Source organism: Drosophila albomicans, chromosome 4 (genome assembly GCF_009650485.2).
Source record: "Drosophila albomicans strain 15112-1751.03 chromosome 4, ASM965048v2, whole genome shotgun sequence".
NCBI lineage: Eukaryota > Metazoa > Arthropoda > Insecta > Diptera > Drosophilidae > Drosophila > Drosophila albomicans.
This window is the reverse complement of record NC_047630.2, coordinates 1537694-1552958: the sequence shown is the minus strand read 5'-3', so window position 1 is coordinate 1552958 and position 15265 is coordinate 1537694. Positions and strand designations below refer to the sequence as shown.

Genomic DNA, 15265 nt, shown 5'->3' with positions numbered 1-15265 from the left:
CAGCCATGTTTCTCTATCTGCTCATCTCTATAGTGTGACCACTCTTCTAACTCCTTTTCTTCCATAGCGTGCCGCGTGTAAGGTTTTTGCAACGAGAAAATATTTTAATTATGGAGTCGGACGAAGAGCATTTTAATACTGGTGACTCTGGAGCAGCCGCAACGTACCCAATCCAATGCTCAGCACTGCGCAAAAATGGATACGTGATGCTTAAGGGACGCCCTTGCAAAATTGTCGACATGTCCACCTCGAAGACGGGCAAACATGGTCACGCCAAAGTCCATCTTATTGGCATTGACATATTTACACAGAAAAAATATGAGGATATTTGTCCCTCCACGCATAATATGGATGTGCCCCATGTCAAACGCGAGGATTATCAACTCATCACTATTAGTGATGATGACTACCTTTCATTGATGACCGAAACTGGAGACCTCCGTGAGGATCTCAAGTTGCCTGAGGGAACATTGGGAACTACTCTGCGCAATGACTCCGATGCTGGCAAGGATATTCTTTGCACCGTAATGAAAGCCTGCGGCGAAGAATGCGTCATTGCCATCAAAAACAATACTGCTCTTGATAAATAAATACGTATATGATACTGGGCAATGATGAGTCTGTTGTTCACCTATTCAACATAAAACTGGAAGAGTACAGATATAATGAAGTAATATCAATAAAATGATTCAACAAAAGAAATTGCTGTTCTTAATTAAAATTGTAATGTTCATAATTTTGCTTACAGCAGTTCTTAAGTATAGACTACACCTTTGTAGATACATGCAAATGTTTGTACAAACACGTGGTTATCCCGATTTTTCCAACAGATGGCTGTAAAATATAAAGGTCGACAAGCTTCCATTTCATTGTTAAATGATCATATGCATTTATTTACATATATATGTATATGTAAACACGATATCCAAGTAAATGTCAAGGTATAGACATGCACGTAAACAATCTTGTATGAAACTTACATACATACATACATGTTTCTTTTCTGAAAAAATGCTTGTCTATCTTTTTATATATCCATACATACATATGTATGTATGTGCATATAAGGCGAATATACAAATGTATATGTATAGTTTTATGAAAATGGTACAAATGCGTAATTCCATGGCGAAATTTGTCCCGTGCGAGACTTTGCAGTGCACTGCAGTGAAAATAACATAAACTGAAACAATTCTAAAAATAAGTGAATGTTACTCTTAAAGATCTAGATAAGCCCTGGAGCTAAGATTGATTTTAGGAACTTGATCTTTTTTCCAATAAAATATATAATTTCGTTAATTTTTTGGTTTTGCGTACGAATTGGTTAATTTTTGCAATTATCACAACAGAAAACAAAACAGAAAGAAGATTCCAAAACCATTCTTAGCTCTAATTAATGTACTTATCTAGAGCTATAAAAATAAACTTTTCTTATTTTGAAAATTGTTTCATTTTATGTTATTTTCAATGTAAAGAGTCTCGCACGGGACAAATTCCGCCATGGAATTACCCATATGTACATACATATGTATGGTAAATATGTACAATGCATACATGCATCAACAGAAACTGCAATCTCGTGAACATTTACATACATAAATCGAATACATATATGTATGTACATATACATATGTCAAACATTTCTGGTCAAGCAAAAATATTGTGCCCTTGTGCGTCTTCCAAGACAAATTATTGTGAAAAAATAAGTTCCATTTTTATTTACATATGTATATGTATGTAAATTGTGACTACAAACTAAATGTACATATTTGATATTCCGAATTGTAGCTAGTGTCAAATTAGATTTCGCACTTAAAATGATTACCTAAATCAATATGTTTGTTACCTAATAAATTTAAATCCTTATTTACATTTTCATAAATTTATCTGAAATGACCATTAATTAAGTGCTACTTTCCCCTAAACGTAATTTAGCTGTAAATGATGGACAAGAGCTGACAGCTACAAAAGCATTGTTTTTTATAATATCGATATTAACTCCGTAACTTTTGCGTCACCTTTCGATACAAAAATATACATAAAGATATGTGCGTCAAAATACCTCCGCTACTTTAACGTCACATTTCGATACAAAAATATTAGATACAAAAACATTTTTATTTTTGCATTTTTACTTAATATTTAATCTTAAAAACCAAAACGTTGCAAAACAAGAGAAAACTAAATTTTCTTTCTATTAAATCCATGTTCGTCAAATTGTATGCAGTATTTATGCAATAAAGTCAATGAAAATTAGGGTAGTAACATTTTTGCCAATATCTCGGCTCTGACCAAAATTAAAACATCCCCAGCACCAGCTGTATCAACTGTCATTAACATTACGGCCATCAAGAATTCATGTGTTCATCATATTTGCAGAAATTAAATATGATAAACTAACAATAGTTTGCAAACTTAAGAAAGGACTTGTATAACGGCCTATAGTAGCTGTTTTATAACATGACCTTCAGATTATTATTGACGGTTTCAAGAAGTCCGAGGACGTCCTTCATCTAAGCAAGGGAGGAGTTAACACCGTCCCCGCAACAGAAAAGTTGCCAATCTCATGATGCATGAGAGTAATCGCGTCAACTGCGAATATTGCACTACGATGGTACCAGAAGCCAAGGCTTCGGTCAGCACAATCAGCAGGCACTGCGAAAAAAGCGGTACTATGCACGGGTCAGAGCCTAGGGTTAGCTATTGCTATTAGAATTTATGTACTTAGTGTTTAGTCGATGTTTGGAAATTATGACAGTCGTAGCCTCGCTAGCCCCTAGAATTTTCATTAGCACAGTACCCCGCGTCTTAGATAAATAGTAATAAAGAAAATACTTAAAATGTAAGCGGTTAACTTTAAATTACCTCCTCCAAGAAGCATTTACATAGTTCCAGAAAATTGAGAATGTGTGCAGATCAATAAAAGCCTATCAAGTAGAAGTCTGACAGAAAAAAAGTCGTTCACTACAGTTTCATTTCCAAGATTTGGATAACTTCTTTAAAATAGTGGGAGCGTATGCATATTAAAATTATAGTGTTTATATCCTTAAAACATTTCACTATGTTTTTATTGAAAATATGGTCTATTGTCCGGTTATTTTTATAAAATCAAGCTCATTGTATAAGACTCTTAAAACAGAGGCATACAACATTTTGAATTATTAAAAATAATCTTTCTTTAGTTATAGCCTATTTCCACTGCCCAAAAAAGCTGGGTTCGTTTCGGTTCTTTCCCGTTCAGGTCGAATGTTAAAACCCATAAGAATGATTCGAAACGTAATAGCCTTTTTCCACTGCACTCAGTTTTTTTTTTTTAGGTTTTTCAAAGTCCCGTTTCAGGGTTTCCATTGGCACGAACCGAAAAATATGGGCAACGTTAAATTTCTCAATATGAACACTCTGAAATGTCAGCTGTTTAAATGTAAACGCGAATTGGCGAATAATGCAAAAAACAGCACGCTCATTTCTAAAATGGACAAATTTCTTAAATTGCAAGGTTTATATGAGGATTTTAACGAAGTGGAGGAAGTATAGGTCATTGCCAATAGTAAAGAAATCGCCATCAGTTTGGGCCTATTTAAGTCGAATTGCTGGCAGCAATGTAATATTTACATAAATACATTTACTTTTTAGCAATGGCACGGGTGTTTTTGGGAGCGTGATATTCCTGGAAACAGCGAATTTATTTTTTTTTTAAGATAATTTTTAAATTAATAGGGAGGAGTTTGGCATCCTTGTGGAGCGCCTTCGTGGATTGGCCAAAAAAGACACTTCATTTCTCCTCCATGAAAGCCTCGTGGATGCCACTCCACGATATTGACGGCTTGCGAGTTTTTTGGCTTATCTAAAATATAAAATATTTGCTTTAAAAATACAAAATTGAATTTTTATTTTTCTATTTTCATACCTTGGCGCACTTAAATGTCAGCTGTTTGTTTAGTGGTGAGCTCTCCTTCGATGTCATATCGATAAAATATCGCATAATTACCCAAAAAGTGCGTTAGCTATTTCTACGTCGTGGGGGGAACGTAACATTCGGCCTGAACGGAAAATAACCAAAGAAAACCGAGGTTTTGGGTGCTGTGGAAATTAGGCTATAAAAGAACTGAGTTGGAGTGGAAATAGGCTATTAGCCGCTTTCTTTCTATTTTTTTTTTTTTAATTATCCATCTTGATGCTTCTTTTCACTTTGCCGATATAGGTGCGGAATAATAGGTTGTCTATTTTTCCGCATTTGTAACTGCTGAGTAGTAGTATCGATACGCTTAAACATTTTTTTTTGGCTTGTATCCAGCAGGTGGAAAACAAAATGACCCCGCAAAAATTTTGTACCACCCTTATTTTTATATGGAGCTCGGAAAAAACAATATTTCGCGCATCTTGGAACAGACCTTTAGTAAAGGAATATTTTGTTTTTAATAATTTCAAGTTACCTTGCAGCCAAATACGCCGGCACTTTGGTCAAACACTTTATTATAGCTTGATCAATCTGTCATATGCCATTTAAATCATTAAATCATCTCAAAATGAAAATACCACTGCCTAACAGCACGCTTGCATATAATATACTACATATAAAGCTGCACTGTTAATAGAGAGTATCTGTCAGAGTCAGAATCAATTGATGAATTATAAATAAAAATTATATATACTTATACTTTTTGAATTCTCAGTGTCGCATAATTTATTCAATTGATAAGTTTCGGTTGATTTGTTTCAATTGCCTTTGATATTCTTCTTCCTTCCTGAGTTTGTTTACTTTTTCACCCCTAAGCAGCTGTTCGCGTGATGCGGTTTTGTTGTTAACACTTGCAACATAGAACTGCATCACTTAAGCTGGATACACTTGGTCTAAATACAGTATACCTTGTTTAGACTGCATCAATGATTCCAAATTTGTGGCGGTTGGAAATTAACTGATTATTCCAGTTATTGTTTTCCAATTCTTCAAAAAAAAAACCTTAGTCGACAAAACGAAAAGACATATATATAAGAAAATGTTGAATGAACATCCCCAAACCGATTAATTCGACCGCTTTGTATATAAATATGATCGTTATCGATCGTGTGATATTCTTGTTATTCCTGCCTAAGTTTGTTTACTATTTCACACATACTCTATTTACACCAAGTGCATCGCTTCAATGATGCAATTGGTTACACCAAAACTGCTTTACGCGAATGTCTAATTAGGCTTGAAAAAGTAAGCAAACTTAGGAAGAAAGAAAATAATATCAAAGGCAATTGAAACAAATCAACCGAAAATTTAACGATTTAATAATTTTGCGACACTGAGAGAATTCAAAAACTACAAATAATTAAAAGTTTAATTTATTATTCATCAATCTACTTACTCTACTTATTGTAAAATTTTATGAAGTATATGCACATAATAAAAAATATACTAGTAAAAATAATTGTATTTTCTATTTATATTAAAAGAATATTTCAAATCATAGAAGTTATTTAAAAAAATAATTGTATATGGCGTACAATGACGACTGCAGTCGTGTTATTGCCTATTTCCACTGCACCAAAAACCTCGCGTTTTCTTTGGTTTTTTTCCGTTCAGGCCGAATGTTACGTTTATAAAAACCCATAGGAAAAAAGTCGGTTTTTCTACGTTTGCGAGCTACGTACTTTTTGAGTAATCACGGTAGTTTTTATCTATGTGACAACGAAAAAGAGCTCACCACTTAACAAACAGCTGACATTTAAGTGCGCCAAGATATGAAAAAAAAATAAATTTTATTTTGCCTTTTAAAGCAAATTTTTTATATATATTAGATGACCCAAAAATCTCGCAAGCCGTCAATATCGTGGAGTGGCATCCACGAGGCTATGTTGTTCGAGTAATTGGAGGAGAAATGTAGTGTATTTTTTGGCCAATCCACGAAGGCGCTCCACAAGGATGCCAAACTCCTCCCTATTAATTCGAAAATTATCTTCAAAAAAAGATTAGCTGTTTCCAGGAATATCGCGCTCCCAAAAACACCCATGCCGTTGCTAAAAAGTAAATGTATTTATGTAAATATTACATTGCTGCCAGCAATTCTACTTAAATAGGCCCAAACTGATGGCGATTTCTTTACTATTGGCAATGACCTATACTTCCTCCACTTCGTTAAAATCCTCATAAAAATCTTGCAATTTAAGAAAATTTTCTATTTTAGAAATTCGCGTGCTGTTTTTTGAATTGTTCGCCAATTCGTGTTTACATTTGAACAGCTGACATTTCAGAGCGGCCATATTGCGAAATTTACCCTTGCCCATATTTTTCGTGCCAATGGAAACCCCAAAACGGGACTTTGAAAAACGTAAAAAAACTGAGTGCAGTGGAAATAGGCTATAATAAATATATTCAAAGATTTTATTTTAAACATTAGCCAAAGGCCTAACAAGCCATAGCTAGTAAATTTACGCTAAATTATAAATTAATGTATAATCTATGTCTTATAAAAATAAATAATAATTTTACACATTGTTTTTAGATTTAAGACAATTACATATACATATTATTATATTTAAACGAAGATAAGTTTGTCTAATTTCTCACCCACACAAATACTATATTTATTGATATGATTATAGGATTGTTTGGTGCAAGCCCAATCATTTGTTAAAAAGTACTGTCATCAATGAAATAAATGACTTTAGAAAAGGATTTATGATTTTTAGAACACCACAGGGCAGATTGACGGCAAATTGATGTCATCCCTAATAATGTTATAAATTTGGTATATCGCATATTTTTTCCAAATAAAACGGTATCTTTTACAATTTTTCATGCGGTCACTCTATAAAAGTTATGTATTCACATTCTGACGGCAAGGATTTGCTATTTCTACAATAAATCGTCAGTAGGTTGAAAAATGTTCGCGTTACGTGCCGCCTCCAAAGTTGATAAAAATTTGCTGCCTCTTTTGGGACAGTTGTGTAAGTACTAAAATTAGCTTAAAGCAAATTAATTAAATCAGTGTTTTGGACGTGCCTTTAAATATATTATAATATTGTATTATTAGTTGCCGATTTAACTCAAAATTCGAACATAACCTAACTTTTTGCATAGAGAGTGGTATGATTGCATAATATATTTATAATTTTTTGGATACGTTCAAAATTGTAGTCATATGTATAGCTCCAGATTCTTGGATTTATTTATTTCTATAGCATAATTGATGACTATGTATTACCATCTTACGTAAGCTTATAAAATTTTCCATAGCTCGTTTGATTAAAATTTGTTTCTTTATTTTCTTCACATTTTAGAAGTTAGTAATTAACTGTAAAACTTATTAATTGACTTCCAAATAAAATGTCTAAATAGAGTTCAACTTACATAGTATATTTATGAATATATAAATTTTGAAATTGATAACTTAAGAGAAGCTATGTGACGTAATCTAACTAAGCATTGAAGTGTCCCGTTTATTTGAGAGAATGACAACTATTCATCTTTAATTGTATTAATCCCAACTAACAGCTCGAGGCCATGCCGCAAAGGCAGCTAAAGTGGCGGCCGGAGCCAATGGCAAAATTGTAGCAGTCATTGGTGCCGTTGTTGATGTTCAGTTTGATGAGAATTTGCCACCCATTTTGAACGCTCTGGAAGTCGACAATCGTTCACCGCGATTGGTCCTGGAGGTGGCTCAACATTTGGGTGAGAATACCGTGCGCACTATTGCCATGGACGGTACTGAGGGTCTGGTTCGTGGACAAAAGGTTCTCGATACTGGCTATCCAATTAGAATACCAGTTGGAGCCGAAACTTTGGGACGTATCATCAATGTGATTGGTAAGTAATAAAAAAGATTCGCTGCATACATTATATAGTAGGGATGAGCCATATTTTACAATAATTGCGTTACTGGACTGCATTAGAAACGGTGTTAAAATGGTGTTAAAACATAGAAGAATCGTTCTAAACTTAATGTTTCCAGCAAATAAAAAAAACACTGGCTGTTTCTCTTATTCATAATAGAAACTTACCCATCCCTACTGTATAATGTATAAAATATTAAAAGAAAGTATGCTATCAAAACTAAAATTCCTTAATTTCCAAAGGTGAACCCATTGATGAACGTGGTCCAATTCCAACTGATAAAACGGCGCCAATTCACGCCGAAGCTCCCGAATTCGTCGAGATGTCGGTCGAACAGGAGATTCTGGTCACTGGCATCAAGGTGGTCGATCTTTTGGCCCCATATGCTAAGGGTGGCAAGATTGGACTTTTTGGAGGAGCCGGTGTTGGCAAAACTGTGCTTATCATGGAACTGATTAACAATGTCGCTAAAGCTCATGGTGGTTACTCTGTGTTCGCTGGTGTAGGCGAACGCACGCGTGAGGGTAACGATTTGTACAATGAGATGATTGAATCTGGTGTCATTTCACTTAAGGACAAAACATCGAAGGTCGCTCTTGTCTATGGACAAATGAATGAACCTCCTGGTGCACGTGCCCGTGTTGCATTGACTGGTTTAACTGTTGCCGAATATTTCCGCGATCAGGAGGGTCAAGATGTGTTGCTATTCATTGATAACATTTTCCGTTTCACCCAGGCTGGTTCGGAGGTGTCCGCTTTATTGGGTCGTATTCCCTCTGCTGTTGGTTATCAGCCCACACTAGCAACTGATATGGGTTCTATGCAGGAGCGTATTACAACCACCAAGAAGGGCTCCATCACTTCGGTGCAGGCTATTTATGTGCCAGCTGATGATTTAACTGATCCAGCTCCAGCTACAACCTTTGCTCATTTGGACGCAACCACTGTGTTGTCGCGTGCCATCGCCGAATTGGGAATTTACCCAGCTGTCGATCCTTTGGATTCTACATCTCGTATTATGGATCCCAACATCATCGGTCAGGAGCATTATAATGTCGCGCGTGGTGTACAAAAGATTCTGCAAGATTACAAATCACTGCAGGATATTATTGCCATTTTGGGCATGGACGAGCTATCGGAGGAGGATAAATTGACGGTGGCACGTGCCCGCAAGATTCAGCGTTTCTTGTCGCAGCCATTCCAAGTCGCTGAAGTTTTCACCGGTCATGCTGGCAAGCTGGTCCCATTGGAGCAAACCATTAAGGGTTTCTCACAGATTTTGGCAGGTGAATACGACCATTTGCCCGAAGTTGCTTTCTATATGGTCGGTCCTATCGAAGAAGTTGTTGAAAAGGCCGATCGTCTCGCCAAGGAAGCAGCTTAAAAAGTCATCCTTGTGTGGAGTAATATTCATTTCAATTAAGCATTAAAGTTATCGGCGAAATTAGAAAACTTCTATCCTTAATGGACATAATAAAATACAATTAAACACATCAATATTTATTATTATTAACTTATTCGTTATTCGACTGCGCAAAATCAAACACAAGACGAAATATGTGTTTTTTTTTCAGCCGATTGCACGAGTCATTATGAAACATGAGATTTATATATTAGTCCACATTAATTATTTACTATTTGACACATATAACACATGGGCTGAAAAGTCCCGGGCCTAGCAAAGAAAACACGCTTTTTTTGGATCAAAATTGGCGTTACTCATAAATTTAATCTTTATCAAGAGCATCGCAATCATTCCAGAGCCGCTGTAACATTTCAATACAAATTTTTTAGAACGATTTATTTTTTGCCTCAAAATAGGCTTCAATTTCAGTACGAAATTTTTTACTGGCGAATATTTCTTTAGGACTGCGATCCTCCAGAAGTCGCTGGGAGCCTAATCTGGCGAATACGGTGGATATGGGAGTAATTCGAAGTTAAATTCATGTAGTTATGTCACTGTCATTGAATCATGAACACATTCTTGTTGTTGGTCAAAACTGAGCAAACGCGGCAGCCACTTTGAAGAGAGCTTTCTCATAGTCAAATATTCATGCAATATTAAGCCAACATGTTTTTTTGATATCTTTACGATGTTAATTAACTCACGCCAATTTAATTTTCGAACATTCAAAACGATTTTGTGGATTTTTTGGATGTTTTCTGGTGTGACCTCATTTGGACGTCCACTGGGGTCTGCATCATCGGTGTCTCTTGTCTCTATGACCACGTTTGAAGTCAGCAAACCAACGTTTAATTGTTGTTTCTGATGGAGAGGAGTCCCCATAACACTTTTCAAGCCAAAGCTGTGCTTGAACGGTATTTTTCCCATTAAGAAGCAGTGTAAGATTAGAACACGAAATTGCTTTTGATCCATTGTTTTGAAAAGCAAAAGTAGTGTCACTCTTAGCTCAATAACTTACAAACTAATGAATAGAATATCATGAAATTTTAGCAGCTGTCTTCTGAAGGATTGTATTAACTGAAAAAAAGGTGACTGCAATAAAACTAGAACCATCTATGTGTAAGGCCCGGGACTTTTCAGCCCACGTGTTACATATATGTATATACATATATGTATGTAGCTACTATTGGACTGCTATGGAAGAAGAGTTCAGAACGTACAGAACAAATTTATTTTATTCGAAATAGTCTTCTGCTTCTACAGCTTATTGTACGGTCCAAAATCATGTCGAACGAGTGTTTTAGCTTGGTGGCCGATATGGCCGTCTGTATCCCTTTACAAGCCTTTTGAATGGCCTTTACGTCTGCATAACACTTTCCTTTTATGGGCAAATGCAATTTTCCGAAAAGTAAGAAGTCGCACGGTCCCATAGCAGGTGAATACGGGGAGTGGTTAATGGTTAAAAGGTGATTTTTTTTTTTCAAATAATCGGCGATGAGACGAATTTTTGAGGGTCAGTCAATTTGTGCGAAACAAACCGTGCACACTCCTTTCGTAAGTCCAAATGTTTGGTCAGAATGCGATAAATCGATGATTTGGATATATTCAAATTCAATGATGACTTCGGCTAATTTATGAATTTGCGCACAGTTTCAATGGAATTTTCGGTGTCCACGATTTTTATCTAACGACCACTTTAAACCACTCGTACACTCATAAAATTTTGTAGTTTCGTAAAGTTTCGCAGCTCATTTTTGTACTGATAACACAAACATACTGACATACTTAAAACGCAATAACTTCATTTCCACTCAATAAAGAGTGCAAATTCTAACGCACCAGTTGACATATATGTTGATTGGACCAAAAGGGGGCGTTAGATTCAAAAGGTCCTGTTTAGTTTTGAACTCACTTTCTATATCTTCGATAAGCTTAAACTGTTGGGTAAAAAGTGCAAAACCAAGAACAATGCACGACCATCTGAAGAGTACTTAAGTGGAATCATATACTCAATATAGTTTTATAATACAGTAGAATCCGGTTATGGCGACTTCAAGGCGACTTACGTCGTTATACTCGTTATACTGACCGAAAGGAGCAAAACAAATTTTTTGTTGTTTTATTTTTATGGTTGCCATGTTTGTATTAAGTTTTTAAGATAATACAAATTAATTTTTTAATCAAAACAAAAAATTAAATTCAATAACATCGTTTTTTCATAATAAGTCGTATTCGTGCATATTCATAAGAATAAGCTAAGGCGACAGCTAAACCTAATAGAGATTAGTGAGAATGTAAGAACCCTACAGTTCTGAGCGCTAGTTCGTTGCCGGTGAAATAAGTACTTACCAGGAGCCAGCCACTACTTACAAAGTGGCGTCTAGCCATGCGATTTTATACCCGCTACCCATAGGGTAGAAGGGTATTATAACTTTGTGCCGGCAGGAAATGTATGTAACAGGTAGAAGGAGGCATCTCAGACCCTATAAAGTATATATATTCTTGATCAGCGTCAACAGCCGAGTCGATCTAGCCATGTCCGTCTGTCCGTCTGTGTGACTGTCCGTCCGTCCGTCCGTATGAAACACTGGATCTCAGAGACTATAAGAGATAGAGCTATAATTTTTTTCGACAGCATTTGTTATGTTTGCACGCAGATCAAGTTTGTTTCAAATTTTTGCACGCCCACTTCCGCCCCCTCAAATCAAAAAGTCGAATAAGAAGCGTAATTTTAAAGCTAGAGTTGCAAATTTTGGCATATATAATAATAACTATAGTAGTTATTGCGATCAGATAAAAATTGTCGAAGTTATTAAAGAAATACTTTTGTATGGGCAAAAACGCCTACTTACAAGGGGTCTTAGTTGCTTTGGCTGACAATCTGGTATATTGTGCCGTCTATGGTATATTTTGAATGCGGTACTATATCGATATACCACATATACCATTTTGTATATTTTAAGTATGTTTGCAGTATATTTGGTATATTTTGAGAATAATACCGCAAAATATATTGGTTTTATTCAAAATGGGTAGCGGGTATCTCACAGTCGAGTACACTCGACTGTAGCTTTCTTACTTGTTTTTTTTTGTCGCAATATTCGATTGAATTGGTTAAAATGTCGTCGGTATAAGCGGTTTCTCGTTAAAAGCGGAGACGTACTAAGCGGAGGCCCTTTCATATATGTAATTTTGTATGAGGACCAACCAAGCCATCGGATTTTTCGATGCAATAACCGGCCGGACACAATAAGCGGGGTCGTTATAACCGGATTCTACTGTATTTATGTTATTCTATAATATTTATTCTCGCTACACATAGGATAAAATGGTATTAGAACTTTGTATACACATATATTCTTGATCAGAATCAACAACCTAGTTTCAGATTTTCTGACAAGTGCGTGCCACTTCCGACTTCGCAAATTCAAAGAAATCGAAAAGCAAGAGTAGTTTTGAAGCTAAAGAGTACTTTAGCGGTTTATAGGCGCGGATAAAATACAATTTCATATATGTACATATATGTATATATAATAGACTTTTTAATGGACAAAGCATAAGATATTACTTTTTGACAAACAATCTAACAAGTGTCAATCTGGTACGAGGGTTGCTATTTAAGTTTCTGGCCTAGATCACTTCTAGCCATATTACGACCAATTGACTATTTCCTAAAAAAAGTTTGGACTTTTATCGGTAAAAGCTCCATACAACTTTTACATGTGCGACCACGTTTGATATCGATAAACAATTAATCAAAAACTTACCTCGGCAGAAAAATGGAATTAACTCATGAAGACTTTCGAGTAATAATTTTTTACAACATTCGACGTGGATTATCACGATAAAAATGTATCGATGAACTTAAATCTTTGTATGACGATGAAGCGCCATCCTATAGCCCTATGAAAAACTAGTTTAGTGAATTCTATCGTGGCCGAGCTCGCTCGAAGACAAAGGTTGGGAAGGTCGTCCAAAAACAGTCATTGTGCCGGAAAACATTGATGCCGTGCGTGAACTGATAATGCAAGATCGTCATGTGACATATCGTGAGATAGAGACATCCTTGGACATTTCTTCCACCAGAATTCGCTGTGCTTCAAAAGACATTTATAAGAGCGTCACAGGATTATGAATCATGGATCTATGGTTATGAGCCCAAAACAAAACAGCAATCGACCGTGTGGGTCTTTGAAGACGATGACTATGAAGCAAATGGTCGCCTGTTTCTTCGGTAAAACTGGTCATGTGGCGACTGTTTCGCTTGCGCAATGTAGGACGGTCAATTCTAAGTGGTACACCACAATTTGTTAGCCTGACAAGAAAAGATGGATCATTCTGCACCATGACAACGCGAACTCTCACACACCAGCTTAAACCATCGCCTTTTTTTCCGGTAAAAAAGTGGAATTTATGGGTCAACCGCCGTACAGCCCTGACTTGGCACCCAATGACTTCTTTTTATTCCCGCACATCAAGGAAAAAAGGCGTGGTCATCGATTTTCGAAGTCAGAAGATGCTGTTGAAGCGTTCAAAAACTATGCTTTGGAGGTGCCTCAATCAGAGTGAAAAAAGTGCTTCGACAATTGGTTTGAGCGCATTCAAAAGTGTATAAATCTTGCTGTAGAATATTGTGAAAAACAATAAATCAATTTTTTTATTTTTATAAATATTCGCATTTTCATTATTAGGTCAGAAATATAAATAGCAACACTCGTACACTTGTAAGTTAATGGTATATCAATATATAAGGTTAACAAAAAAGTCTTGCTGTATTTTTATTGAATTTTCAATTGTTCATAAAATTTGTTATAATGCGATTTAAGTCAAATATGCGCCAACGAGATGCCAACTTCATAATGCCCCTATTATAGAAGCTCGCTTCCCTTTTGCAAAAAACTCGGAGATCCAATTTTCACAGGACGCTCTTGTGTCCAACTTCCGACTACCAAGCTCGTTCGCCATGGACAGAAATAGGTGTTAATCACTTGGTGCGAGATCCAGACTATACGGTGGATGGAAAAGAACCTCCCATCCGAGCTCCCGGAGCTTCTGGCGCGTCACCAAAGATGTGTGTGGCCTGACGATGTCCTGATGGAAGACAATTCGGCCTCTGTTGATCAAAGATGGACTCTTCTGCATGTGTGCTGCATTCAAGCGGTCCAGTACAGGTCCGAATTGAGCGTTTGGCCATAGGGGAGCAGCTCATAGTTGATGATTCCCTGCTAATCCCACCAATCACACAGAAGAACCTTCCTGGCCGTCAATCCAGGCTTGGCCACCGTCTGGGCAGCTTCACCGCTTTTCGACCACAACCGTTTGCGCTTCACGTTGTCTTTAGTGATCCACTTTTCATCACCAGTCACCTTCCGCTTCAAAAACGGGTCGATTTTGTTGCGATTCAGAAGCGATTCGCATGCATCCATACGGTCAAAAATGTTTTTTTGCGTCAAGTCGTGTGGCACCCACACATCGAGCTTTTTTTTTTATCCAAGCTTCTTCAAATGGTTTAAAACGGTTTGATGACTCATGTCTAGCTCTTGGCCGATGCTACGGCGCTACAATGTCGATCTTTTTCGATCAATCAATTTTCGACGACAGGCCTTCCGGACCGTGGCGCATCTTCGACCACCTCCGCACCAGAACGAAAATGTTGAAACCATCGTTGTACGGTGGAAATGGAAACTGTATCGAATCCATAAACTGCACAAATTTTATTGGCAGCATGAGTTGCATTTTTGCCTTTATCGTAGTAGTACTGTAAAATACGCCGTATTTTCTCTTTATTTTGCTCCATGTTTGTGACGCTATAACTCACGAACGACTCAAACAAAAGGTATAGCATGAACCGATGCGACGAATAGAACTAGAACTACGCGCTTGCAAAGACACCTATCGGAAATACCGCAAGACTTTTTTGCCAACCTTATATAACATACCCCTTTTGTATATTAATTAAATATATTTTAGCGAAAATATCATTAATTATGATGTAAATATGTAATTGCGTCGTAATATAAAAAAGATACAAAATCAGC

The 15265-nt window shown here is 36.4% G+C and overlaps 2 protein-coding genes across 2 annotated transcripts; both read left to right on the top strand.

The window, feature by feature from the left end:
* Nucleotides 1–40: 40 nt before the first annotated feature.
* LOC117573232 (eukaryotic translation initiation factor 5A-like) lies at nt 41–702 on the top strand. Its single transcript, XM_034256283.2, has one exon. It carries the CDS (start codon nt 111–113, stop codon nt 588–590), a length of 480 nt encoding a protein of 159 aa, XP_034112174.1. The 5' UTR covers nt 41–110; the 3' UTR covers nt 591–702.
* A 6068-nt stretch (nt 703–6770) lies between these two features.
* Nucleotides 6771–9319, top strand: LOC117573227 (ATP synthase subunit beta, mitochondrial). The gene is made up of 3 exons (XM_034256276.2): nt 6771–6936; nt 7484–7795; nt 8065–9319. Exons 1-3 carry the CDS (start codon nt 6873–6875, stop codon nt 9204–9206), a joined length of 1518 nt encoding a protein of 505 aa, XP_034112167.1. The 5' UTR covers nt 6771–6872; the 3' UTR covers nt 9207–9319.
* The last annotated feature ends 5946 nt before the right edge of the window (nt 9320–15265 follow it).